This window comes from Anser brachyrhynchus (genome assembly GCF_964034855.1).
Source record: "Anser brachyrhynchus genome assembly, chromosome: 1".
NCBI lineage: Eukaryota > Metazoa > Chordata > Aves > Anseriformes > Anatidae > Anser > Anser brachyrhynchus.
This window is the reverse complement of record NC_137694.1, coordinates 43,378,888-43,406,513: the sequence shown is the minus strand read 5'-3', so window position 1 is coordinate 43,406,513 and position 27,626 is coordinate 43,378,888. Positions and strand designations below refer to the sequence as shown.

Below are 27,626 nucleotides of genomic sequence, written 5' to 3'. Positions count from 1 at the left end.
CAGAGTTAAAGAAAAAGAAGAGACATCTCCCCCCAGGTTTGAGTACGCCAGGGCACTCAGTGAAGTTAATGCAAACTACTAAGTGGTGACATCCTCAGGTAGATGCCATCTCTTGGGGAAACTGTTTCAGTACAGAGGCCTGCTTTCATGCAGTGCTCAGCCAGGGACAGGCTGCAACTTAACCGCCCCCTTTTAAAGCCAATCCAGATGAAGTTCTCCTAGCAGCTCAGCACTAAGCTGGGACCGTTACCTTGGCTATTCCCCCCTCCCCACCTCAGCAGGTGCTTTGTAGTGACACTGCCTCAGGGACCTGTCCGGTCATGTTGCACGTACAGACCACGGGATGGGCTGGAGAGAAGGAGCAGGCACTGAGAGCTTTACCCTAGGCAGAGCCACAGACCTGCTGCGTGGCTGCTGGGTAGAGTGGGACTAACGCAGGCATGTGTACAGCAGGCAGGTTCTCAGCAAAGCCCTTATCAACAGCGCAGCGCCAAGCCTGGACTATGGTTGTACTGGGCTTCACAGCCCACGGGCTGCTGATGGGACAGGAAGACCCCAAAGACAGGAAGCAAGACCAGCAGAAGACCTCTCCCAGCCGCCCCGGCACAAAACTTACAACCCCTTCCCAGCCACCCGCAGCCCTATCCCCTCCAGATCACCTTTGCACAGGTAATACGATCCTACAAAGTTGGTTTTCGTTGGGCGAGGACGGATCCTCTTCCAGGTCTTGTCTTCCGAGTTCTTCAGCCTGCCCAGCAGGATATCTCGCTTGCACTTGTGCTCCAAGCCTTCCCGATAGGTGTAATCACCAGCCTTGGGCCCTGTGGCAGAGAAGAGCCCCATCAGCCAGGGGAAAGGCAAACCCTAGCGTAAGCCAACGCTCCAGGTGGCAGAACAACCGCATCACCTGTTTTGGGGTAGCAGATGTGACAGGCCTGTTTGAAGACATGAGTGGATGCTAGCGGGTTCTTCACCAGCAGGGCTGTGTTGGGCATTACTGGTTCTGGCTGGGGCAGCAGGTGCTCGGTGACTTTGGGCACAGCTGGGTGACTCACTCCACCAAGGCTGACCTGCACAAAACCACACACACATCACTTCTGAGCTCTGCAACCACGCGGGTCAGAAAACTCCATAACCCCACATCCCGCTCCAGTCTCCCCCAAAACTTCCTCATTTTCTCCCTCATCAAAACATTCCAATCTGAAATGACGTTTCCAAAAAAGTTGCATGCATCTTTAAAAAAAATAACCAAGTGTTGTATGTTCACTTCAAGAACAGGTCTCCTTCACTCTTGGTAAGGAGACACCAATTTTCTATCATGAGACAGAACAAAATGCCCCCCTCACTCCTTCCCGTTCCTTCCATCGCAACCAACTCTCAAATCAACCCCACTGCTACCTGGGAGGACAAACAACCACTTATCAGTGAGTCTTCAGGCAGCAGATTAATCTGAGGATGGAGACTTTCCGCTGCAGTGACATAACAGGGACAGCAGGGCAACAGGAACGTGAGAAGAATAATTTGTGTTCCAAACTTGCTAGCCATAGATAACCCTAACCCTTTCCCCCAAGACCGGAGACACAGGACAGGAGCAGAACACTTTATCTGGAAAAGCCTCCTGAGAGGGGCAGAGAGGAGCAAAGAACTTCTCTAGTTTTAAGACAAACCTGGCTTACTCTGCCCCACCCTTCAGTGTGATGTGGCTGCTAGGTATAGTGGCCACCTTGGATGAAAATGATGGAACAAATGTCTTCCTACTGCCTCTGGGGAAACCTTTACCTGCCTTGCCGAAAGGCTGGGGAGAACGCTGACTGGGGCAGGTGAAGAAGAGGGGCCCAAATTACCTACATCACCCAAGTCACTACTACCTTGGCTCCAGAGCACCTTGGGACATCAGCATGGGGGAGCGGCTCACTCACCACGGGGGATGGTTTTTGGCTGCCAGGTGGGTGTCGCAGTTCCTGAGGGCTGGTTTCTTCTGGGCAAAAGAAGGGGGAAAAACATAAAACAAAGCAATCATTTCACGTTCAGAGGTGGTTCTGCTCACAAAAAGACAAACAAGTGCTTGTGAAATCCATTTGCTTTATTTATTTCATAACATTTTGGTACTTTTTACCTAAACCACCCATCTAAGTCTCAGGAAAACTCAAGGAAAGGCCTTCTTGTCCCCAAAACCACACTGAACCCATGGATGCCACTGAGTTCTGGCATTCCCAAGGTGGCAGCTCAGAGGCAGCTGAATGCTGAGGTGAATCTGAGTGTTGAAGTGCTGACTGGTCAGTCTCTGTTCTTCTCAAAATATTTTTGCTGCCTACATACTGCAATACAGGGGACAACCTGTCCAAGAAGAAGCCTGCCTTCACTCATGAGACAGGTGGGAACCTGCTTTTTGCACAACCTCTACAATTTGGCTCCTTGTGACACAAGAGTTCAGTGCCCGATGCCCCAGGATGCTTACTGCCCTGAATTCAGATCAGAGCGACCCACCTTGGCCTTTACCATTTTGCCCAGCGCCACGAGGTCCTATCTCATTTAAAACAGTCACCAGGATTTTATTCATTTGGTCCAAAATGTCGAACAGACACTGGCGAAGATGGAGGAATCACTTCATAGTCTAGCAGATTGTGCCAAGGGAGGCGTCCTGGGTACCAGGCCACGATTAGGCCTCATTGCTCCTCATCACACACCTTCACGTTCCTTTCTCCCCTGAGATTTCACACCATGCACATACTGGCTATCTGGGATTACACACCTACAGCCCTTCTTATTACTCATGAGCAAGACACATTCAGCTGCTCTGCCCAGGACAACTCCCTGCCCTCTCCAACATTTGTATTCCTGTTCCGAGCGGGGAGAGCTATCCGACAGACCTCTTCAGCACTGAAGGAAACAGCCTTGGCACGCTTTCCCAGGTAAAACAGCACAAAACCCTGTCACCCCACACCTACCAATGGCAAAGGAATCCAAGGCATCCAGTGACCCTCTGCTTGTCCCAAAGGAGTCCAGGGCATCGAGCCGCGAGTCTGTGTAGGGGAGCAGATCCAGGGAATCCAACGAATCCAAGGTGGAGCCACCACTTCCCCCCGGCGGGGGCTCGAAGGCATCCAGGACAGAGGAGGAGGAGAGCTGCTTGGTGGGATCCATCACCAGGCCGAAGGAGGCAGGCGGCAGCGGGGTGGAGACGGGGATGCTGGCCGTCACGACCGGGGGCAGCAGCGGAGTTCCCCCCGGGAACACGGGGATCAGCTGGGGCATCTCCGTTGGCAGGTTGGTGGGAATGGTGCCCTGGACCAGAGACTTTGGGGAGTTGGGCAAGAGGAAGAGAAGCAGCACGTTAGAAACAAGGAGCAGGGAGTGAGTGCACGCAAACTGAGCAAAAGGCTTCCAGTCAAGCATGTGCTGTGTTATCTGAATGGAGAGGACACCCGGCAGCCCCATCCACCGGCAGACTTCCCCCGGACCTCCCCATCCCGTCTGACTGCACCACGCACAGCCCGGGCTAAGGTCCCTGAGGAGGTGCTGGGCTACCTGAGCTCGGCAGGCTGCAAGGCAGAGCCTTACGCTGGGCACTTGCACCAGCTCCGGACAAAACCCAGCAGCGCCGAGTACACGCAGCAGTGAGGTCAGGGTAATGACCATTACGCTTGGCAGCTCTCAGCAGAGCTTTTCGGCTCAAGATCCTTCCTGCAGGAACACGATTACATTGCTTCCAGACCCAACCTGACTTTCATAACACCAACACGGCTGGCAACTAAAATCCGACACAAGCATCGATACAGATTGTCTCTACAGTGCCTGGACCTGTTCAAAGAGCTCAGGCTGAGTGCAGCCTGCACAAAACACGAGGAGATTAGAGTATGCCCGCTGTATAAAATACATCCACCACTCTTGCTTCAGCACGCTTATTTCTATCCTCAGGCCTGCTTCAGCTCCACAGACACCAGAGGCCAGGGGGAAGGCGAAGGTGGGGGAAGGCTACCTTGGGTACCTTTTGGGGGCAGCTCCGTGAAGTTGCTCACAGCAAAGCAGGCTTGGAGGTGGGCTCTTTAGATACTCACAACCCAGTTGCAGAAATAAGGGAAGGAATGAATGAGTTTTACCAGAGGAAGAGCTAGGGTAAAAGACTGACAGAAAGAGAGAGGCAGCACACATATCCTTAAGCTCCAAAAACCGATTTGGAACAAGAAGCAGGGGATCCAGGCAGCTCTTACTAGAGGGTATGGTGACCCCTCGGCGAGGGAGTCCAGGAGGGAGTCCAGTTCTTCCCCGATGATGTCCCCATCTGTGAAGTCCTCCACGCTCTCAGGCACTGGCAGGGGCACGCAGTCCGGAGACGGGAGCAAGCTGGCAGCAGGGAGCGAGGTAGGCAGGCCCTTTGCATCCGAGTCTGAGGGCAAAGGGGCCAGCCCCTCGCTCACAGGGATGGAGGTGGCCATGGGAGCCGGGAGGCACTGCAGGTCCATCGAGCAGTCTGTGATGGGGGAGAAACAGAGCCAGTCACCCAGGAGAGCCTCTTGCAAGGGGCAAGCAGAGCGCAGCCTGGAAAAAAAAACAGTACTGTACAGCTCCATCAAATCACAAACACCACGTACGTCGCGTTTTCAGAGGAGGGCTCTGGTCTGAAGAATTCTTGCCCTTTGATATTTGTTCCCAATCTCCAGTGGCTCACTGATAGCTGAAATATGCTCTAAAGGCCAGCGCACAGACTGACTGTCCGGATCTGGCAAGCAGGAACCAGAACAATACAAAGCCTGTGGCTGATCACTTACTGAATTTGCTGCGGCCAGGACTGAGGGCCAGGGGCACGTAATCCCATTTCTATACAACCCACCGCCTGGTGTTTTCTTTAATGTTTCTCATTAATGCACTTGGCAGAGATCACCGCCTCCTCTGCTCCTTGGAGCTTTGATATCCCAGCTGAAAGCTTGCTTACCCACACCCCCTCTCTAAACCCTCAGGCATTCTGGATGGCAGAAGATAAAAACACGAGGTCCTGCCGGGAAGAGTCAGAGATCAGGGGCTCAGACCAGGCTGTGCTATCAACGTGTCCCCAAAAAACCCCATCAGACTCACTAAGCTGTCTTTACCCAAGAAAATTTCCTGCTCGAGTGCTTCCTGATGTCTGCAGGTGGGAGGATGCTCCCCATGTTCCTCCTCAACACTTCAGCACCAAACATCCCCTTAGAAACTTCTGTGAGCAAGGGTTGGGGCATGAGAGGAGCAGGGATTTTTCCTAAGGTTTCCTTACCCTTCTGGTACGCTACAGAAAAGCTAAGATGTTCCCATCATGCAAAATAAACCTCTGTTAAGTGAAGTTAAGGTTACAAGCACAGATTCCTCACAGAAGAGCATTTTATTCTCAAAAAAATTAAAGGTTAAAAAAAAGTTCAAATGTTAGAAATGCAGGAAATGCAGCATTACATTTGCAGTTCTCAAACCAAGCACCCAAACTACCTTAATTCTGCCCCTGTGAAGATGTCCTGGAATAAAAGAAAAGAAATCAGAAAAAAAGGTGCTACCTTCTCCGTCCATACAGCAGTGGCTGCACTGTATCTGTGGCAGTCCAAGGCTGTAAGCAAGGCTAAGTTTGGAGGGAGAGACAACAGCTTTTATTAGAAGGGCTGACAAGAATGGAAAGAGACTAGACAAGCTTCTGAGATGCAAATCTTCATCCAAGGAGAGATACTGCATCTTGTCTGTACGAGCTCTGTGTACTCAGCCTCCACAAGACCTCAGTCATCCCTTTCTACGCAGGGCTGTAATGCCACGTCGCTGCCTGAGGACCGTGTGGACGCCTTCCTTAGAGCCAGCTCAGCCAACCAGCAATTCCTGCAACCCCCCGAGTCCTGAACAGAACAACAGCAGAGCTGACACACAGGCATGGGCCCCTTTATCTCCAGCCACCGCCCCCTGCAACCTTTCCTCCTGCATTTTTGTGGGGAGCAGGAGGATGGCAGCCGAGGTCGCTGTGCAAAGCGCTGGAGGCCAAGCCATGGCAGGAGGCAAGGGAAAGCAGGGGGAAGCAGCAAGGAACAGATACCGGTTCCCCTTCACAACCTTACACATCCTTCCAAAGCCGTCCCTCAGATCAGGCCCAGCCCTAGCCCCATGCCCCCTTTGCAAGGACTTCTCTCAGCTCACCTCCCTTCGTCACGGACCCTCCAGCCACGCTCGGGAGCCAGCCAGTCAGCTTCCCCTCGGTGCTGGCCTCATCGCTGGTAGCTCAGCCAGATTCCCCTCAGCACAAAGGGACTGCTTGTCCCTTCCCATTTTTCAGATGTTTAAATCTGGAGTACTGTCAAGATCCCCCCGAGGGCCAACGAGAAGTTCAGGACACGCTGGAGGGGCCGGGGACACGTGCAGGGGGGAGCAGAAGGGTTCCCAGTGCTACGGCCTCGAGGGATCCAGAAGCGCAAACCTCTGAGGAATGAGTGAGGCCTCCAGTTGCCAGTCGGACTGGGAAGCAGAGCAATGTCCTCAAATGCCCTTGGAGGCCCAAACCCCTGAAAAGCTGAATGCGTGATCGAAAAGCAGAGGAAGAGAAGGGATGCCCCACAGCTCAGTGCGTGTGAAGGGCAGGGAGAAGACAAGGGAACCAAGAGATCCCACTGCCTGCAAACAGAAGAATCGCCTGCTCCCCTCCCCCTGACCACCCAAACCCTGCCCTCCTTCCAGCCACCCGCTCCCGTTCCCCTCCATCCTGTCTCCTCCCCTACCTCTGCTTTCCCACTCCTGCTTTCCCCAGGATGCCCCCATCTACTGAGCTTTACCATCAGCCACCGTGCCCAGCGAGGTGAATACAGTGCCCTTAAAAGCCCTGTTTCTTGCTCCGCGTCCCAAAACACTGTTGTTCCCCCTGTGCATTTGCTGGCCAAAGGCCATACTGAGCCATATCTGAGCCATGATCTGTGCGGGGCAGGGCCGAGTTAATCAGATGACTTCAAGCAAAGCATGAAGGAAGGGGCTTCAGGAGTTTGCATCTCGAAACAGAACAAAAACAAAAACCACCACCACCAAAACCCCACAACAACCTTACTAAAAAAGCTTTTAATCTGAAATGCTCAAGGTAGCTGGCACCCAGAGCTCTCCTCATGGCGTGCCAGTCTCGGGGCAACGGGTAACATATCATTTCAGGGGCTTTGAAAAGATCTAGCAGAAAATGTTCTCTCTGCCTGAACTGCAGCAAAGCTGGCATGCTGCTCTTACAACAAATCCTGACCAGACAAAGAGCCTCCTGGATGCAGGCATTCTTCGCGCTGCAGTCAGAGTCCGGTTCATCTTAGCACAGCAAGATAATAAGAAAAACTCTCTTTGTGTTGTGGAAGCGGGTCTCATGATTGCATGCAGCATTCAGTTATCAAACCGGCATTCAACGGAGAACGAACATGTTTTCCAAACCAGACACCGAATTATCATCACGGATTATGAAATTAGTGTCTTTCTATAAAAAGAGCAACAGCCAACTGCGGCGGCAAGCCTTCACGCTTAGCACTGCAGCTACCTTTCGAAGGAGCGGAGACTGACACGCTCAGAGGCACGACTTAAAATGCTCCAGCACACGACAGAGGGCAAAGCACCCAGCTAGCCTTTCTACAGGGGCAGAGTTAAGGTCACTTGATTCCCAGCCTGAGAAAAGCAACCCTGTGGCCCTCACTCTGCTCCTCCTCGGTGCCTAGCACAGAGCAAAGCCCTCCCTGGGGCCCTCCCAGCTCCTTTTGTTTTCAACTCCTCCATCTCAATGTCCTGGAGGACCACACGTGCTCAGAGCACAGACAGTTGCCTACAACCTTAACTTCACTTTATCTAGGCTGTTTTGTCTGGGAGCTTACAGAAGAATTTCAGAAGCTTTGCCAAGCCCAACTCGAAGAAAGCACAACTGGAGGAGGTTGTGAACCTCAGCAGATCCTTTTAATTCCCGGAGATGTCCCTCACTGGGCCCGGACAAAAAGCTTTTCTGTAGGAGGTACTAGCAGGTAAGCACCTGCTCTGCCTCATTTTCCCCTCAGCCAGTGCCTCAGTAGCTGACTGCAAATCTCAAGATGTGAGGAGAAACCAGTTAAGGTAATAATCTCAGACGCTCCTGCTTCCCACCATCTTTTCCTCCTCCTAGTCATCAAAGTATGCAGAAGAGACACAAATGAAGGTGATGAACCTCTCAGGCCCACCAGCCTGGTCAGATACCTTATTGACAACACAAAAATCAGAGAAGAGAAATGTCTTTACCTGTTTCAATGTCATCAATCGAACCCAAACCATTGGAAGTGGTCTGCAAAGAGGGCATAGGAAAGAGGAGAGAAATTATCACCACAAATTAATCTTTAAAAAGATATTCACACTTCACAGATGAGACCCTTTACTACTCCTAAACGTATCTGGCCCTTTCTTTTCCTTCATTGCCTCTTTCAGTGCAAGAGCAGTAAAACCACTGAACTTTAAAAGGCCATTCATCCAAAGAGCCTGTTCATTTTCACCTTCAGCAGTGGACTAATCCTGTTTCTGCAAAGGGTATCAGCTCTGCATAATGCCCAACCATGTGAGCGAACCTGTACACAGACTTGGCTTTTTCATGTGTGGATGAGAATACCGTGTCCCAAGTCTCAGGACAAACCAGTCGGTCAGCCCCGTGCAGTGCGAGATCTGATTAGCCTGATCTTACACAACATGCCTTTTCGTAGTTCACATATTTTGCAATCTAATAACCGCAAACTTTTACAGCAAACTCAAAACAGGAAAAGGTTTCCGCCAAGACAACTGCTGACTTGGAGCTTCAGGCAAGGAATAAAAAAAGCCCGTATTTTACAGAAACTTAAACAGAGGCAAGTATGCGTGCTTTCAGCTTAAACTTATAGAGGTACTAGGAAAGCATTGCATTTGAGATACTGCACCTACTGCAATAGTTTTTGCAACTTCTACTGTTTGCAGTATTATAATTTCTTGCAAAATGGAAGATTTTCAAATCAAAACCTAGATACAACTATAAAAGACAGCTGACTTGCCCCTTAGGAAGATGTGAAGGCAAGTCACTGAGCAGTGGCAGGTAAACTGATTCTTTAGTAACCCCTCTTGTCACACCAAATGTCAGTTTTCATGGTTTTACGTTTGCTTGCTGTAAGGAGTTGTGTGAAGTACCAAACAGCCTGTAAAAGCATCAAGGTTTTTTTTTTTTCCTTCTTCTTCCCCTTGGTAGCCAGTGGTGGCACACGGAAATTGGCAATTTCAGATATTTTGGTTTATTATTTGCACAGAGCTCTGCCCAAGCTGGATCTCCCAGTTCAAAGAACAACACAAAGAATACATAAACCCTCTATGCACCTTGCTCAATTCTGGACAACGAAACTACGTTGCATGATTTAATTTCGTATGTTTCTTCAGCAGTTGCATTTTCTGATTTTTACTTACTGTTGTCCTAACCATGTACAAACTTGAGACCTGAAACTTCTTTAAAATACACAAGAAAACAAACATTCACAGTAACCACGAAGAACAATCACTTTCAGCGGTCTGTTGATAGCAGAAGTGTTTTCACCAGAAATATTTTCAAAGAAATTAATTTCCTTGACAATATTTCTTAAAAGGGGAACACGCTAATTAGAACATTTAAATCCTAGAAGACAGCTACAATTGTGCATGTAAATAAAGCTCATAAGCATTCTAGTTGCGATCCACGAACAGTACGAACTACAGGGTGCAAACTATACCTGATTAGACAAATTGATTGATGTGCCATTACTGAGTAGAGAGAATGTTTCCAATTCCTGCTGCAAGGAAGAGAGATGTCTTAGAACAAAGGCAACTCATGAATGCTTGTAAATGAGGTAAAGGTGGGTTACAATACAGTTTTCCTTTCAGGAAGATAAATAAAAGCTACCCCAAAAGGCATACCTCTGTGTACAGAGGGTACAGTTTTCTGAACGCTGGCAGTGCCATGTATTTATCATGGACACCTTAGTGCAGAACAACCAACACCCAATGCACAATCAAGAAGTGAAAAAGGTCCCTAAGTAACAGAAGTTTTTGCCTTTTCTTTAAAATGTTACTGCTCTGGGAAGGCTTTACAACACTGGAATGAAAGCTGGAAGTCAACACAAGAGATACCAAGGCATTACCAAAATACCAATCAACAAATTTCAAGTAATAATATAATTTTGGATTTTCTGATCTTTGTTTTTCTAACTTTTCTACAAAAAAAAAATATTTCAGAGTAAAACTTCCCTTACTTTGAGACAGAACTGTCTCAGAGTGCTGAGAGTAGCTACAACATCAAGGGGTTTTGGGGTGGGACGATCATACGTGAGGTTTGTTGCGGAGAGGAATATGATGTCAGAGCACCATTTTCCCAAAAAGCTCTCTGCAGACAGACTGGATGCCCAGGGATCACATCACCAAATACTGCAAAGGTGCTCCCCTGGAGGTGTTCTATGCACCACTGCGCATGGGGCTGAGGATGCAGCTGGGCAGAGGTGGCTCACAGAGGCGCGCTGTCAGGCATTCAGTGAACACTCGGTGAACACTAGCTGATGCTGCTTACTCCTGAAAATGCACCCCGGGATTTTACATGAGCGAGGCAGGTTTATCCAAGAGGGCGAGCAGTGGCTTAACGCCCTCTAGCTCCATCCCGGAGTATACATTTCCATACCAACAGAGCACGCCAGTTACTGCAGCACTTTCTTTTAGAGGCAGGTTACAGATAGAGCCACTGGGGTCAATTAACTGGACCCACGGCTTGCTTTTGGCTGCCTTCTTTCCTAGCATCTGCCCAGATGTGTATCTGCCATGTTCCCCTAAGAAGGAAAGGACTGTGAGGCAAAATCTCCTTTGGGATCAGGCCACGTGTTCCCCTTCTCACGGAGGTACAGGCTCCCAAATACATCAGACGCTTCTCCTGCAGCACCAGCCCGGATTAGCTGGAGACACAGGAAATATCCCAGCAGTAGACCCAGGGCAGCAGTGGGGTTAGAAATGGATTAGGGCAAAGGTGAGTCAGAGGGTCAGGGCAAGCAGGGTAGCCAGCGGCCCGCTGTAGGGACTGCAGGGCAGTATACGCGTGTCTACAGCTGCAGAGCAGCACCTACCACTTCTGCAGAAGTAAACCTGGAAGAGTCAAAGGACAGTCTCTAGGAAAAGAAAAAAAAAGCCATACCTGAGGCCTTTTGTACGCTTTCCGAACCCTCAGTCCCAGCTTCTGGGCAAGCTCTTGTCCCAGCTGCGTGACACTCTCATCCTGGGGACAAAAGCATTGCAAGGACACTTTCAGTTCAGTGTCTTTGTGGCACACAAAACAAAACAAAACAAAACAGGAATGCAGCTCTCCACACTGGGCTGTGCCAAGAAGCCTCACTTGTAGACAGCAGCAGGTGGACAATTGCCAGAGCAGCCCTAGGAGAGCCCATGCAGACCAGAGTGTTCTTGTTCCTGCTGAGGCACTGAGGTTGCACCAGGACCTCACCCCACGCTCTTCTGATGCTGCAGAAAATGAGAAGCAGTTATCTGCTTGCAAGAAAGCACCCGCTCTCTGAAGGCAGGGTTCATGAGTGCCATTGACAATACGGCTGAGGGGGCTGTCACAGGTGGCTGGGGGCTGCTTCCACAAGGTCCCCATGGCTGGGAAGAAGGAGCCTGCATGCCTTCCTGCATGCACAGGCTGCGTGCCTTCCCTTTCTGCCAGCCACAGAGCTAGCAAACAGTTCTGATATGCAGACAGTATTTACTAGCCTGGTTTATTTGTTTGTACAGCTGAAACCAAGTCTGTTTCCAACTTGGTAGCTATCAGGCCCTTTCACCAACTCCACCTCTGGTTAAACAGCCTCAGCTTAGCCAAGCAGATCCTTCTGCTTCCCGCGCTGCGTGCCATTAACCATCCTCCCAGCTCACTGACCAGGCCCACTCTCACACCACCACAGGCTTTGAACAAAGTTCTGGGCCATGCTCCACCCTCTCTAGCTCCACCCAGACTTAAAATCTGCCACAAACCTTTTCACTTATTTACCATTAGCAACTTCTGCTAACTTCCTTCTGCTTTCCTCTCCTTCCCTGTTGGCAAAAATACTGGAGTACTTTAACAGTTTCTTGAAAGAAGGAAAACATACCCGCCCAATCTACCGCGATATCCCTCCTTAATGCCACAACATCTCCCCTCTTGACCTCCGATCCTAAATCTTGCTCCTCTCTCTCTACTTACTATGTAATTTTGTGCTTTTTTTTCCAGCTTCCTGCTCTCTGAAGGTTCATCCTTTCTCTTTCAGCCCCTCACTAGCCTCTGGGTCTTCTATCCCACAGTATCAATTTGGAGTGCCAAATTTTGACTGTACTTGCTCCCCCACACCCTCAACGTTGGTCAGGTCACTGTCTTCTCTGAACTCAGTGAAGAAAAAATCTAGTTTGCCTTTGTCCCCTTCTCTCTCCATCTTATGCCTCTTCAGGATGTACCTTCCTCTCCTGAAACTGTCCCCATACACTCCAGAAACCCACTCTTGGTCAGATCTTATGGTTGCTTCTCCCTCCTCACTTTCTTCCAACTCTCAGATCTTTCTGACACCACCATCAATCACTCTGTCTTTATCAATACTGGACCCCAATCATGTTTTCAGTTCTCTGCTTGCCTCTGGTTCTTCTGCCTTTCCAAACACTCTCTCAGGTGTTTTCTGAAGTCTGACCTTTTCCAGCTCCTTGTGGAAAATTCACCAGAAAGACCTCCAGCATAATCGCTTTTCATTGATCTGACGCTGACACCTACCAGGTTCACCCTATCCAACTCCACATTCCACCGTCACTCTGACGTGTTCTCTCCGATGCTTGGCTAAGATCAACAATGTATTTTTCTCTGGACTACCTCCACCTCCCAAGAGCATGTAGTTAATTGTGGTCCTTTTTGTCAAGAAGGCCTGAGGGCTTACTTTCTCTTTGTCATCTTCTAGATCTTTCTTTAGCCTCCTCAGCCAAACACTACCATCAGGTGCTTACTACCTCCCTCCTAAACAAGGGGATGCTCAACAAGAGATTACAAAATGCTCTCCTCCAACATCCTAAAAAAAATAAAACATAAATAAAAATATATTGCTACCTCCCTTTGTGCCATACAAAAAGCAGACCACAGAGAAATATCAGCCTCACCACGCTGGGAACCTCTGCAAACTATCAGTGCTGAATATCTGCACCCAGTTAACTCTGCTAGACGATGAGTCAACTGAGTGGCAGTGCCTTCATCACTGCAAGTTTTAATACCTCTTCTGCTTTGACCACAACAAAGTTCTCAACTGTTACAGCAACGCAGGCTGGAAGCACCTGGTTGCTCCAGAGGCCTAGCAACTGGTGTAATGGAAAGAGAATTGAGATGATGGATAGCATGACTTGCCTCTGATGCAGAGAAGGCGTGTGATTTCTGTCAAACAGGCAACAAGGCAATGGGATACTTTAATTTACAAGACTGAACTGTTTAGAGTCAGGAATGTAGATGTCTTGATATAGAATTTGTAAGGTTGAGTTATCCTGACCCAGAGAAGTTTGATAAAATGTTTGTAGACCACCATGACCGTAATGTTTTAACCATACACTAACGTGGCTCAGTTGCATTGTGAGATATAGCCACATGCAGTTCTACATGAACAGATGTATGAGATAGCTTTGTTTATAAAAGGATTTAAGAACTAACATAATACCTTCAGTGGTTTTGGTCACCTTGTTCTGCCAAGTCAAGGAAACCATGAATATAAAAGGAGCGACTAACTGCTAACGTGGCTTTGCTTTCAAAGATTGCTTCTGTAATTCTAATAAAAAAGAAAAATTAACTTCTGCTGAAGCAGTTGCATTTTTCTTGTAATAGCATTAGTATGATGGATCAGAATCAAATTTAGCAAAGACAACCAGTACCCAGTAGTATCTAATCACAGTCTATTTATCTGTTCAATTATCTGGCCTAAAAGAAGGCTCAATAAAAGCATTATTAGGAAAATATCTAGGGCTTAATATATGGAGATAGTCCCCTCTGAAGGCAAAAAAAATTACACACTTGTGAACACACCAGTAATCATCTAGGACTCCTTCACATGTCTCTCAAGAAATAATAAAAAAAACACCTTTGTCAGCTTGCCTTAGCAATTATTAACTAAAACGTCAGACATTTTTATCCCAAACAGGAAAAGAATACATGTTTTCCTTACAGGGCTCCAGTTCCTACTTGTGCCATTCTCATAGTATTCTCATCAGGCATATAAAACCAGCTATTTAAAACAACCTCATGGCCCTAGATCCTATTCTGCTAGGGCAAGTTTTTGCTCCTCACAGATAGGCCAGCAAACCTGCTGGAACTGACCAGTATCTCTGGCTGGCATTGTGTAGATGGTGACTTGGACTGAAGAAATTTAAGAATTCAAACATCCTCTCCAAGTGAGAGAGAGAGAGAGAGAGAGAGAGAGAGAGAGAGAGAAGCATCCTGGGCATAAGCACGTCACCAGGAATAGACAACTTTCCCCTTCCTCTATCCTCAGGTGTCACACTAAAGGCTACGTGATGGAAGAGCAAGGTAGTGAGCCACAGAAATTGAGATGAGGCGTCAGACAAAAACTTACATGGGGGAGGGACAGCAAACACCGGCTATTACACTCATATGCTTCTTTGTGTCTTCCAAGTTCATTTAGAGAGCGGGCTTTCCGGAAGAGCGCTCGGATGTTCTCCTTGTCGAGACCTAAAGCCTTCTCGCTGTCTTCCAGTGCCTTCTCATACAACCCCTGCATGGAAGAAACCACCTCGAGTCAGCTGTGGCACAGCAGACTAACCCCAGACAGACAGAGAGTCTGAATCCAAGTGCTGTATCTCTCAGCAGAAATACAAAAGCATGTAAAAGGCAGTTGGAAATACGTACATTACATCACATGCAAACAGAAAAACTTCAGTAATAGAACATTTTGTTAAGTCTTCAAAACAAAAAACACTTCAAAATTTGTGAATGCTAGAATTCAGGCTGCTTGAGCAACCTTATCTTACTTCCCCCTCTACCTTGGGCATGTTACATTTGACAGTCTTTAATTACGTGACTGCCTGCTAACTTTTTTTCAGAGGACTCAGTTTCATTATGAACAGGATGGACCTGCTTTGGGGTTGTGCCATAAAGGAAAGCTGTTGCGTTCCTGAGGAAAATGGAAGAACGCAGCCTTTTAGAGCCTGAGTATTTCAGAATCATTTTCCATATGTGTACTGAAAGCTCTGCCACAACCCAAAACCTTCTTTCTCACTGTCTTCCAGTGCCTCATAGATGCGAGGAGGCAAACCTCCAGAACAACACTCAAAGAGTCAGTACTGGAAGGCACTGGCTCTTTACAATCTGATCTCCAGACTGTGAAGAACTCCAGAACTCCTCACCAACACAGACCTGAACTGCTTTCTCAGTACCTTAGGCCTGACCAACAAAAGCAGGCCCCCTCTCTTTCACATCCTTCCTCTGGTCTTGCAAGACGCAGTGTACAGTGAGGAGGTATCAAAGCTCTCAGTGTGTCACCATCTCCTCCAGTGCTGGGGTTGAATCCCCTCCTGACACCTTTTCCAATCGCACGGCACCCAAAGCAACCCAGATGTCCACCCTGGCTCTTGGGGATGACCCGGGAAGGCGCTCACCATGGCGAAGTAGCAGGCAGCTCGGTTGACATGCAGCTTGCACAGGAGTTCCTTTGGGATGGTCACCTCGTCAGAGGCTGCGTAATCCGCCACATTCAGCCCTTCCACATACTGTACCAGTGAAAGCTTGAAATCCTTCTCTCGAAACAAATCATTGCCCTCTGCAAACAGGTTTCTCACCAGCTTCTGCAAAAAGGCCTGGGTAGTAGGGAGAGAACAAACAGACTGAAACAGAGATCCAGAGACAGGAGCAGTTTCCTAATTTCCCATTTCCTTCCATATGTTTTAGCAACCTTCCTGCCCACTAAGATTCTCCTGCCTCCCTACTCTCCTCTAAAAAACATCAGTCTTTTGGTAGATGAGAATAATTCAGTCTAATGCCCTTCCTTCTTGAACACTCAAGTATCTCCTTCGTTCTCTGAAAGCTGTCCTTGTCAGAATCCTTAAAACTTTAAGTTTCATACAAACCACCCCATGCTCTCCACTTCTGGTATGTAAACTAATGGCTGTGCAATAGAACAAATCTTATTAACCAAAGGGTTCCTAACATCAGAAAACAAACTTTTAATTACCTCATAATCTTCTTGGCTTAAGGGTAATGTGGACCTGAAAAAAAGAGGAAAAAAGAGCTTATGACACAGGCATCCATGCAAACACTTTTGTTTGATGAAGAAACTATCCTTCCAGTCCCGTTTTGATGATCTCGGTGAGTTACCAAACATTTTATCACTTCAAAGGCAGCTGGGGTGAAGAGAAGACAATTAGGGAGCATTACATTCAGTGATGGCCACAGTGGTGCCAAGAGATGGTCAGGTCCCAGAAGGATTTGAGACTAGTGGAATCTTATTGTCAGCTCTTCCCTGTGCATATATGATCTTTGGTAATGTTGCCTTCAGACAGCCACCTATTAAAAACCATGTTTGAGAAAGTCCCATGAAAGATTGTCATGGAGAATATGAGAATATTTTAAGAGAGGCAACAGACTGGTCGCTCCAAGAACTCCTCAAATCCCCTGTGTGATTACAGAAAAGACATACAGTGAGAAATGCAATCACTTTGCTCTGTGTTACCTCGGCCACATGCCTTTAGGCCTACACCACAAACAGAAGGAAAGGAGAAAACAGTCCAAGTGCAGGAGGTCATTGACTTCTGGCTGTCTTGGCCAAGACTGCCAGGCTGTGCCACAAAACTGGCAGTGCTTGTGTAGACAACAGCCATCCCACAACAGCACTGAGACCTAGGCAAAAGGTTCCATTCCTCAAGTCAGACCACCTCGGTCATCCAGGTTTGGTCCACGCATATTTTTTTCTCTTCAAACAGATAACATTAAGCTCTAGAGAAATCCTTAGCGACTTTCATGGCCCTCCTGACCTTTGAAATACAGCACTGTATACATGATCTTACTAGTCAGAGACTAAACTTTTTTAGATTTCAGCAGTACCAAAAGGAAATGCTACGGCATTGTAAGAAACATTCAGGCTGCATATAAAATTGGACTACTCCTCTTTCAAATCAAAATAAGCCAATAAATGACACTTCCCCTGGTTCAAAGTTCAAGATACATTCCAGAGGTACAGCCAATATCCTGTATTTCTAAATGACTTTATTTCTGGGAACCTTATGCATTTTCATAAATGGTATCAGAACAAACCTCACAACTGCCTGTCTGAGACTGCGTTATCAGCCAGGTTTAGTCTCAGACTGGGGTAAAAATATGATTGTCGTGCCACAGGACGTAAGTACGTAACATGGGAAACTTGGCTTTTTTTTCCTGCTGTGGATAAATAGATTTCAGCCTTAACTGCAGGACTCAAAGCAGACCTTAAGAAAACAAAATGAAACAAAAACCTGATTACTATCTCACTGCTTCCTTACTCACTATGCAACTTGGACCTTAGCGCTTTCGCTAACTCAGCCGCTCTAGGGAAAGCAGTCCTGTACTTCATAAGGAAGTACTTGGTCTCATAGTTACCATGCAAGCTATCACCCCAAGTTCTAGAAGGCCACAGATATTCAGAGAAGAGAGACACGAGGCAACAACCACACTGGCAACTGTAAAAGACCCAGGCCATCTCTTCCTGCTACCGGCAGCATGTGGGGCACCTGGCAATTCATTTACCCTGCTTTCCCTACCTACAAAATGGGAACGCTATGTTCCTCCCTGTGAAAGGTGAACAGGAAGAACTCAGTTCCTACAGCCCTTGATATAACGATAGCTAACTCCAAAGCCACAGGAAACAATGAAGTTGTCCACTTACTGAATGAACTGAAGTCCTTTCTCTATTTCTTGTTTTCTCTTCTGTCTCTCCATTATAGTTGCTGCAGAGGAAAAAAAAAACACACAAAATGAGTCATTACAGGTCTCACTGGCAATTAAGCAGCACGGTATTTTGTGTGTGCCTGAATTCACTACTAACAAAATGTTCCAGACCAGATGCCCAGAACACCGAAGTCCATGATTTATCCACACAGCAGACAAAGGACAGCCAGCAGCTCACTTCCCTGTATCTGCTTTTTCTCACATGCCATTGCCAGGATACACAGGCAAAGAGGAGTCGCTTCAATTTGAGCTCTAAACTTAAGACTCCCGGTAAATAAAGCAATGGGAACCAACTGTAATCATGACTGCCTTCTAGGAAAGGAGGAAAAAAAAACAATCAGCTTTTTCCCTGCACTGGCAGTGACATCAGGAATTTGTGTGGGGACCCTCCCACGATAAACAATTTTTACTGCTAGACCAGACTTAAAAACATCTGGAAACATAGCACGAAGAGGGATGCTAGGAAGGTGATGGAATTGCTTGCTGTGGTACACGCAAAAGGACAAGAACGGATCTCAGCAATAGAAATTTTGTGCTGAAAATCAGCTGGCAAGAGCAGCAGAGACTTGGGAATGTTCCTTGGAAGGGAGGACAGGGCTTCCCTCTCCCCGGATGCTCCAGGTCAGAGTGCAGACAAGCAAGGAGTATGTTGGAACCATTTTGGAGTAATGTCCCTTTTCTCAGTTCAAATGGGTTTGAAGCACATCACTAGACACGTAAGTTTCATCCCCTGCAGTTTGGGGGCAAATATGGGAATAGCTCCTGCCTGACCTCACCCCAAGGTCTGCCACACAGGAGAATAAAAAGGGGGAGAAGAGATGGCACATTTTGTGGCCAGAAAAAAAGAGTTGCCGATGACCACAAATTTCCCTGCCTTGACATCAGCCAGCTGTGATTACAAATGATGGTTAGCATTTGAGGGACAAAGCAGCAAGCACGGAAACACTGAGATGAGATGGAGCTGAAGACAACATGCTCTCGCAGCCTGGGATTGCCTCTGAAGAGATCAGGAGAAAAACAAAAGTCATTTCTCAACGCTGCAACAGCTTGAAGAGCATTATCACCTGGCTTCCTTTTATATTAAGGCCATCCCTACCATTCTAAGGTATCTTATGGTACATATGGCACATCCAGTCCAGAACAGCTTGAAGGAACCTTTAAGGTACGTGAAAATCAATCCTGACAACTAAGCAAGCCCTTATTGATTGTGCTCTGCACTATGCAAAATGTAGAACTGATACTTGCCCTTCACCAAGAAGGGCAGCTGGGGGTAAAAAAAAAAAAAGATATGGGTGAGATAAAGACTGGGAAGAAAAGGCAGCAGCAGTAAGCAAGGGCTTGAAAGAGATACCGTGCAGTTTGCAAGTCATCAGACATTAAATTTGAAAGCAATCTGGTCCAAACAGCAGGTAGGAGATTTTAAGCAGCTGCATGTGGAATGGGATGAGCAGCACAGCAAGCAGAGGAAAGCCAGAATGCCAGCAGACAAGGTGAGTGATAATCAGCGTCTCTGTAAAGGTTTTTAACAGAAGCGATGGAGAAGAGCAGGTAGACTTCAGCACAACACCAACAGAAGGCCTGCAATGATTTATAAATAACCTGGATAATGAGCAATCAGGAAGAATAACAAGGAGACTGTGAGGTTAATATTATCGCTGAAGCTACAGGCAGACAGGCTTGAGGGGCAGAAAAAGACACAGTTACTTCATTTGACATTTCTTCTCACATGAAACTCTGAAAAGACAGAAGTAAGAGAGAAGAGACAAGATGTAGAGAAGCAGAAGGAGCTATTTGCACACAAACAGCAGCAAAGGCCAAGGAAGAGGACAGAGCAACCCCAAAGCAACATAGGAGAGAACTTTGAGGGTCATCAGAGACGCAGATGGGGAAAAAGCCACCATGGGAAATGACAAGAGAGAAATTTGGAGCAGGAAGGGGAAGAGTAAAAGAGCCAAGGGACCCTTACAAAGGCTCATGAGGGAAAGCACAGGAAGGAAGGGAGAATTTCCAGCTGTCTGTGCTCTTAGCTTTAAACGCCCCGATCGGCCTCACCCAACCACGCGCATGCTCTGCCTGCTCTGTTCGGATACGGCGGGACTGTACCCCGGTTAGCGAGGTCACTGCTGGTGGCTGTCATCACTTTGTGCTCCCAGCCTGTCCTCCCTGGAGGAGCAGCCTTGCTCTCGCTGGTCCCTGACACGAGCCAGACTGGAGGGAACAAAAGGAAGGGAAGCGAAGTGGTGGCCCACGGGTCTGATGGAAAGGGAGATTATTGGCGACTGTGGGGAGAGCCTTGAACACTGGCTGTTCCTCACAAAGTCAATGGCCGCACTCCAAAAATGCTGTGGCACACCTTCACAATTGTGTTTATCCACACAACGGATGCATCACCTTGAAAAGCTTCTGATATGCACAGCCTGCTTCGACCACTGCTACTGAGCTCAGCTCTTTTCTTAAAATACTACTGCAAGGAGTGAGGAAGAGAAGATCCGTACCTGTTCTCATGGCTACCCCGATCCCACTGCTAAACACCCTCCACAACAGGATGTGGGCATATGTTATAACCCAAACTGTTTACTGCTGCTTGCCCACAGGGAATGGCATTCAAATATTACTGACCAAAAGCTGGAGTGGAGCCAAAGGACTACAGGGAAGGGCTCCAAAACATCTCCTTCCTACAGTTATCCAACTCCTCTTGCATCCTGCAGCTCCCCTTCTGTTTTCTCTCTCCTCACCACCACATCCAACATGCCCATCTCCATCCTTGCTTCATTTAGATGGCTTGACCATCTTTAAATCCCACAATAACCAGCTACAGTTTTGATCCTTGCTACAAAACCCTCATAAAAAAAAATTCTGGGCCCTGCACGCTGTTTCCTCTCTGCAGCCCTAGCCTCATCTTCCACAGCGAGTGCTCCCCAACACAAGACCCTCTACTGCCTTCTTTAGACACAAACCGCGGGCCTGACCTCCCCTCCACACTGTTGCACCCCGGGGCTGCCCCACATTCCTCTCTCCTTCCAAGTGGGTGACCAGCCTCCTCTGCTAGCACTCCACCACACCTTCACACCTCTGTCACGACTTTACACATAAGACTCATCTTCTCGTGGCAACACCCTCAAAATGCACACCACATGTTGCTGCCCTAACGACCTATTTTATATCTCTCGGAAACAACCCCCGTTCCCGTTCGATCCGGCTTCACACCGGCACCTTCCTCCATGTGTTTTCCTCCTCTGTTATGCCTGCCCCACTGCCCCTGGAGACTGCCATTCAGACTCCTCTTGCCCCTTTTGCTCTTCACACCTCCCCTGCCGCTTTCCAAGCGAACTCGATCACTTCTGTCCCCCCTTGTCACTCCAGCCTCTTCTCCGTGTTTCATTCTACCCTTGGACCGAACTGCACACTCGTTACACCCGCAAACCCAACGCACAGTCGGCCACCGACACGTGCAACCCTTTGGTTCTGCTGCAACCACACCGCGGTTGATGCATAACTAATTTTAAGCACAGAGCTTGCTTAGCTTTTTTTCTCAGTCTTGTAAATATTTTTAGAAACACAGTGGAAAACATTTCATCAAGCAGTGTGCCTAAATGTCTTTGTTTCCCCCTAAATCTGTCTGTCCAGACTTGTCTGCTCAAAGCGCTAGCAGGATTCGAATCCAGGGTATTTATATCCCCACCACAAAGCTCTTATCGTTTCAGTCCAGAGATGTTTATCCTCTCTGGTCCAGCATCTAGAGAGGACTTTATTCATGTTTTGTCAATGAGTTACAAACTATTTGCCAGACAGAAATAAAATATTGCAGATCGGCAAAACGGTTTTCTTGCCTTCAAAAGGAAGCATGAGCCAGTAAACAGGGTGACTCAATCACAAACCGGGTAGATTCACTCTACCAGACAACACAAGATGAACAGGAATACTTTAATTTACCTTATCAAGGACCCTGCCAGAGCTGAATGTGGGCAAAGTTTTTCATAATACATTTCTGGGATGGCAATGAGTTCACACTTGCCTGACTTCCAGGCTTTGACCATAACATTTCAGCCAGAAACAAGCACACTGAGATGCAACTGACAGGTTGTAAAGCTGAGACAGGAGCTCAGCCCCAGGCTCTGTGCACTCTCCTCCATGCAAAAGGCTCCACAATTTGCTAACCTGCAAACAGGGAGTCTTTGGCTGCAGATTGGACACACCAGTGGTGCAGCAAAACAGATCAAGCTATGCAGCCCACCACAAACAAGGTCTCCTGCCCACGGCCAGGGGCCGCTCCCTGGGTTTCAACACTTCTTACAGCCAGCAACTTTTGGAGTCCCCAGACCCACCAGGTCTAACAACCCCATCCCTTCATCCCCTGGTCCCAGTGAATGTGGGGCAAGTCTGCGATGACACCCAAGCCCCAAAAGAAAATAACAGCAGCCATCCAACATATCCCCAGGAGGGCAGGCAAAGCCTCAGGAGATCACTCTGGCCCTCCTCACCCCCTTTTCGTCTTCCTTCAGCCTCACGCCCCACGCTAACACCCCATTTACTGCAGGTCACCTTCCTCCTGCCCCCAGCCCAGCGGCCCCAGCAGTGCAGCTGGGACAGGGGGGTGACATTGCCATCCCTTGGCCACTTGCTCCGGGTCTCCTGCCCACCCAGCTCGCCCTCCCCTGCCTCGTTTTAAAATTTCAGTGCGGGAGCTGGCTCGCACACGGGCGAAGCGGTAGCCCCTGCTCTCCCCCCCCCCCCGATCCCCAGCACTAGGCCGCCGATCCCCGGCCTCGCCTAGCGGCCACCGCGGGCGGAAGCGCCGCCTTGGCCGGCCGGGGCGGAGAGGGGCCGGCGGTGCCTCCCGCGCCCCCCTCGGTTCTGCCGGGCCCCGGCACCCCGGCATTATGTCCCCCCAGGTCCTGCCGGGAGGGGTCTCCCCCGGCAGGAGATAGCTAGGTTTCCAGGAAAACGGAAAACAAACCCAAACATACTCTTCATCCTTCCCCACCCCCCATCCGCTTAAATAAAAATCACAGATCTCCGGGAGTCTGGGAGGCGACTCTATGAAGAAAAAAAAAAAAAAAGAAAGAAAAAAGATAACCTCCCCTGTTACCCGGAAACTGTCTAAAGCATCAATATTTTTTAAAAATAAAAATACAAAAATACAAAAACACAACCTTCTAATTTGATAAACTTTACAAGCCCCTAAGGAAGGTACATCTGAAAAGCTATTCTAGCTGTGCTCCTCTGCTCCTTCGCGGGTTTTATACCAAACAAGAAGGGGAAGCTGCAGCCAAAATACAGACCCGAACACAGCTCTCAAAGCTACAAACCACAAACACAACTAATCCTAAGTTTTTAATATAAACCCAGGGGCTTTTTCCTTAGCTATTCAATTTTAGACTACTACCACATTTTTTCCAGGGGGTGGGATTAGGATCTCTGACAATTATTTTTTTTGCAAGCCCCACATTTTTGGCAGAAGGGGGGGTTAGCTTCGAAATCTCGCCAATATTATTTTTCTCCACTTTTTTTTTAAATTGCAATTACACAACATTTCATCTATGCAGTTCGTATTCGAAACCTTTACTTTTTAATGAAGCAACATCGAGATTTTCTTGTTTCTCAAGTCCACCCCTTTCTACATACATAAACACACACACATATACATTAGGATTAAGGAAAAAATATCCCCCCCAAATAATAATAATAAAGGACTCACCTCTTCTTGGGTTCTCCCCCCCACACTATGTATAACTTTCCTTGATAAATGGTATTATATTACTAGAGGTATTATTAATGTATTATTACTATAAGTAATAATAATAGTAAGTGCTATTTAATTATAGAAGGGAGCATTCTGCTTCTGGATCGGCTGCCCCTGCAGCTCCCTCCATGTGCCTCCTGAGCTCTTTACTTTCATTTCCAGGTCTCTCGCTCGCCGCTCGTTCTCAGCCGCACCAGCAAGAGAAAATGCCTCCCGCATATCCTCTGGGCCCTAGAGGCTACCGCTTCCCACGGCAAACACGCACGCATCTTTCCCTCCCGGCCAGTTCTGAGATTCTTTAAGGTGAAACAGGCTTAAAAATAAATAATAATAGTAAAAAATAAAGCGCTGGAATGTTCGAAGCTCCATTCTTATTTTAATACATTTTTTTTTCCTTTCTGGTTGTCTTTAGCAATATATCGAATATACCCCAAAAGAAAGCCAAGCTGCCTCTGCAGAGTGCCTGTCTGCACGTGAAGTGCAGCAATGAACTAAACTGCAAGACCCCCCCGGGGGGAGGGAAGGAGTATCACATGCACGAAGCGACCCTTTTGCTCAAACGCATATGTTTGCTGGGAGGGGGCCATCGCAATTACGTATTCTGAGAAATTATTTATTCTGGCCAGAAAACGCTTATTCCATCCCATACTGCTGAGCAGCTTCCCTGTAAATAAGATGTTCTAAAAACACGAACCTTCCTGTGCAGAAAGGAAGATATTGTGTGTATATATAAAATGATATTATTATTCTATGCCATTCTATGTTATATAATATACATATATTATACATAATATACATACACATACATATATTTATATTTACACATATGAGCTTAGGCACTTCCTGGGAATGAGATGTCGGCTTATTCTCATTTCAAATCTTTCAGTATTTCCAGAAAGTGGATTGTACCGCCACAATACCCCACGCTGGAGGACCCCAGGAGATGAGTTATCGGGGGAAGCAGGAGATGGGCACCACAAGTTATGTTGTCACGGGAAATGGCTGTGAACACAAAGGTACACAGATCACCTTAAAAAAAGGTTTCATCCATCCCCGCCCAGCTTCAATGCCATCAACTTCAAATATCCCTCTGAAATGAGCTTTATGCTCAGCTCCCAACGCAGACTCCCTTGATAGGATAGGTTCTCCTCTCCCTGAAGGCTTCTGTCTCCCGTCAGATCATAGTTTCCAGACTGACACTCGTTTAAATTATCCCCTCTTTTTAAATGTAACCAAGATCCTGTTTACTCTTCAGCGTCTCAATCCTCTATTTACCATGACCCAAAACAGTGTCACTTATGATTTGCAGCTAAGCAACTCAGACAATATTCAGATGCAGGTAGAAGGTATCATCTAAAATGTATTAAAATTCCTTAGTACTTAAAACATTTTAATCTGAAAAGGAAAGACTTGATTATACTGAGTAGGATTGGCTTCTGGCAGCCCTGTCAACACAATAAACTGATAATTCATGACATATAGGCTGTAAATAGTATAATGTACCATATGACGTTGGAGAATATTGTCCTACTTCTTTTCACAATATTTAATAAAAATATAATTTATTTATTTATTTTTTATTTTTTAGGTATTCATTATGCTCTCAGGTACGATCCAAATATTACTGTTATTTGTGGATAGACTGTATTCATTTTTGTTACCCGTTCAGTGAATTCATTACCTCTTATTTTTAGGTATTGACAGCATCACAATGAGTAGAGTCCAAGCAAGGTGGGCCTCCACTGTAGAAGCTGCTGGGCAAAATGTTCGTTAAAAGACAATTCCAGTTGAGGGGTGGCTTTGGGCAGAAGAAAGGTGGGGCTAGCCTGGTGGAAAAGGTAAGCCCAGGGAGACCTGACACGTTGGATCACACAGGGCTGGCAGCATCACAGAGCCATGAAGCATCAAGTGAGTCAGAGAGCCCAAGAAGCCTCCAACCCTGCTCTTGGAGTTCAACATCTGAGAGACAAGAAAAACACTGCAGCTGGACGAGAACAAGAGGGCTTAGGAGAAGCTGAGGAGAAAGAGGAACAAAACCAAAATCTATACGCAATCAGGAGTTATATTGGAATAAGCACTATTTTTTAATTCAAGAACATTAATTTTCAAGACTGAATTTCCCCATGGAATGTCACATTATACTTCCCCTGCCCCAATTTCCTTTGCCTGTAATATTGAGGGCTGACCTGTAAGGTCATAATCCAGCAGATGTTGCCCTGCTCATAAAATGACACCTTTCCTCTGTGGCTAACATGAAGATTCTCATAATTTGGAAGCATGGATATCTAGGTCTTGGGTGCACATATTCAGCAGAGTCAAAATGCCAAAAATCTATATTACAAAATAGTTGCAGTGTCATAAAACTGACTTTAGTTTCTAAAGCTATTCTTTTAGGGAGAATTAATGTATCAATCTATGCTGCAATGGCAAAGTACACTTTCATTCCAATACAGCTGCATCTACAATTAAAGGCTTTATTCTTGCCCCTTTGGCTCAGCCAATATGTGGGAGAAAGACAGCGAAGGGAATTGGATATATTTGATATGATCCTGTTTATTGCTAGAGATCACGATAAGCTAATAACAAGTGCCAAACTCCTTGCTCATAGTTTCTGAGTTCAAGCTCTTTCTCCAGATCACACTAACTTATTCCCTCATCTCCTCTATGTTTTCTGGAGAGAAACTCCTCTTATTATTTATGAGTTAGCTTTTGCTCAAGTTTTCTGTACTGTTTTTTGGCTTTTATTCTTTCAGCTGTCATGGCCCATAAGGAAAGTTAATTATTTATTCTGTTCTCCCCAAACAAAGAAGGCCCAGTGTGCCCTTCAACCCCAATGCAGCCTCCCAAGTCAGTCCGCATTGCTAACTACTGACATTTTTTCCTTAGGTCTGTATAAACAGCATTTGATATTCTTCCTTAAAATCACAGTGGCAGAGTTGTGTGAGAGTGAAAAATGCCTCTTAGAAATTTTGGGGACCAAATGGCAAGGTAAACGCAGCCTGTTACCAATCTCAATCCTGACCTCACCAGGGATCTGCAGCTGCCACCTGAGATGGCACCCGTCAGTGTCTGCAGAGTGCCACTTGGACAGTGGGAAGGACATGGAGGCCGTGGAGCATGTCCAGAGCAGGGCTATGAAGCTGGTGAAGGGTCTGGAGCACAAGTCCTGTGAGGAATGGCTGAGGGAACTGGGGTTGTTTGGTCTGGAGAAGAGGAGGCCCAGGGGAGACCTTATTGCTCTCTGCAACTACCTGAAAGTAAGGTGTGGGGAGCTGGGGGTTGGCTTCTTCTCACAGATAACTAGAGATAGAAGTAGAGGGAATGGCTTCCAGTTGTGCCAGGGGAGGTTCAGGTTGGAAATTAGGAGACATTTCTTCTCAGAAAGAGCAGTCAGGCATTGGGACGGGTTGCCCAGTGAGGTGGTGGCATCACCGTCCCTGGGGGTGTTCAAGGAAAGGTTGGACCTGGTGCTTAGGGACATGGCTTAGTGGTGACATTGGTGGTAGGGGGATGGTTGGACCACATGATCTTGAAGATCTTTCCCAGCCTTAATGATTCTGTGATTCTATGTTAGGACGACCTGTGAACACATAACGTGGTAGCAAGCAGGTTTACATAGACTCATGTTGTCCCATCATAAATATGTTATTTACTCGAGAAAAACGTCACACATAACGTACACCCAAAGCCGTCAAGCAAAACGATTTTTCCATCCCTAAGAAGGAACGATAGCGAATGAAACGCTGTTGTTAGCAGGAAGGTTTGACAACAAACCCAAGCATAAACATGAGATGTGCACAGGGACTATTAAAGTGACAGGGACGAAGGCGCTGCTGTCCGACGCTGTGGACATCTGGGGAGCCCTCGGAGCACCGCGCAGCTCCCCTGGTGACCCCTTCACCAAACGGCTCTTGTGGAGAGGGCCTGGGCGTACCAGGGCCGGGACGCGAGGCCCAG

At 47.4% G+C, this 27,626-nt stretch overlaps 1 protein-coding gene across 12 annotated transcripts in view; it reads right to left on the bottom strand.

Moving 5' to 3' along the window:
• Positions 1-24,119, bottom strand: part of ZC3H7B (zinc finger CCCH-type containing 7B) — a 45,255-nt gene extending 21,136 nt beyond the window's left edge. Inside the window, exons 1-13 of one of the 12 annotated variants that reach the window (XM_080572023.1) lie at positions 24,099-24,119; positions 17,865-17,925; positions 16,179-16,212; positions 15,607-15,804; positions 14,565-14,723; positions 11,141-11,221; positions 9,699-9,758; positions 8,224-8,266; positions 4,212-4,471; positions 2,949-3,297; positions 1,866-1,978; positions 908-1,070; positions 660-821 (exon numbers count right to left, since the gene is read on the bottom strand). In XM_080572023.1, the coding sequence (XP_080428149.1) occupies positions 660-821; positions 908-1,070; positions 1,866-1,978; positions 2,949-3,297; positions 4,212-4,471; positions 8,224-8,266; positions 9,699-9,758; positions 11,141-11,221; positions 14,565-14,723; positions 15,607-15,804; positions 16,179-16,212; positions 17,865-17,917 (1,675 nt within the window). In that variant the 5' untranslated portion in view covers positions 17,918-17,925; positions 24,099-24,119. Of the gene's footprint in view, positions 1-659; positions 822-907; positions 1,071-1,865; positions 1,979-2,948; positions 3,298-4,211; positions 4,472-8,223; positions 8,267-9,698; positions 9,759-11,140; positions 11,222-14,564; positions 14,724-15,606; positions 15,805-16,178; positions 16,213-17,864; positions 17,926-18,023; positions 22,571-22,893; positions 22,919-23,624; positions 24,018-24,098 lie in introns of those variants that run through there. The other 11 variants (XM_080572022.1, XM_080572024.1, XM_080572016.1 and 8 more) reach the window with 11 other exon arrangements.
• Between the last annotated feature and the right edge of the window lie 3,507 nt (positions 24,120-27,626).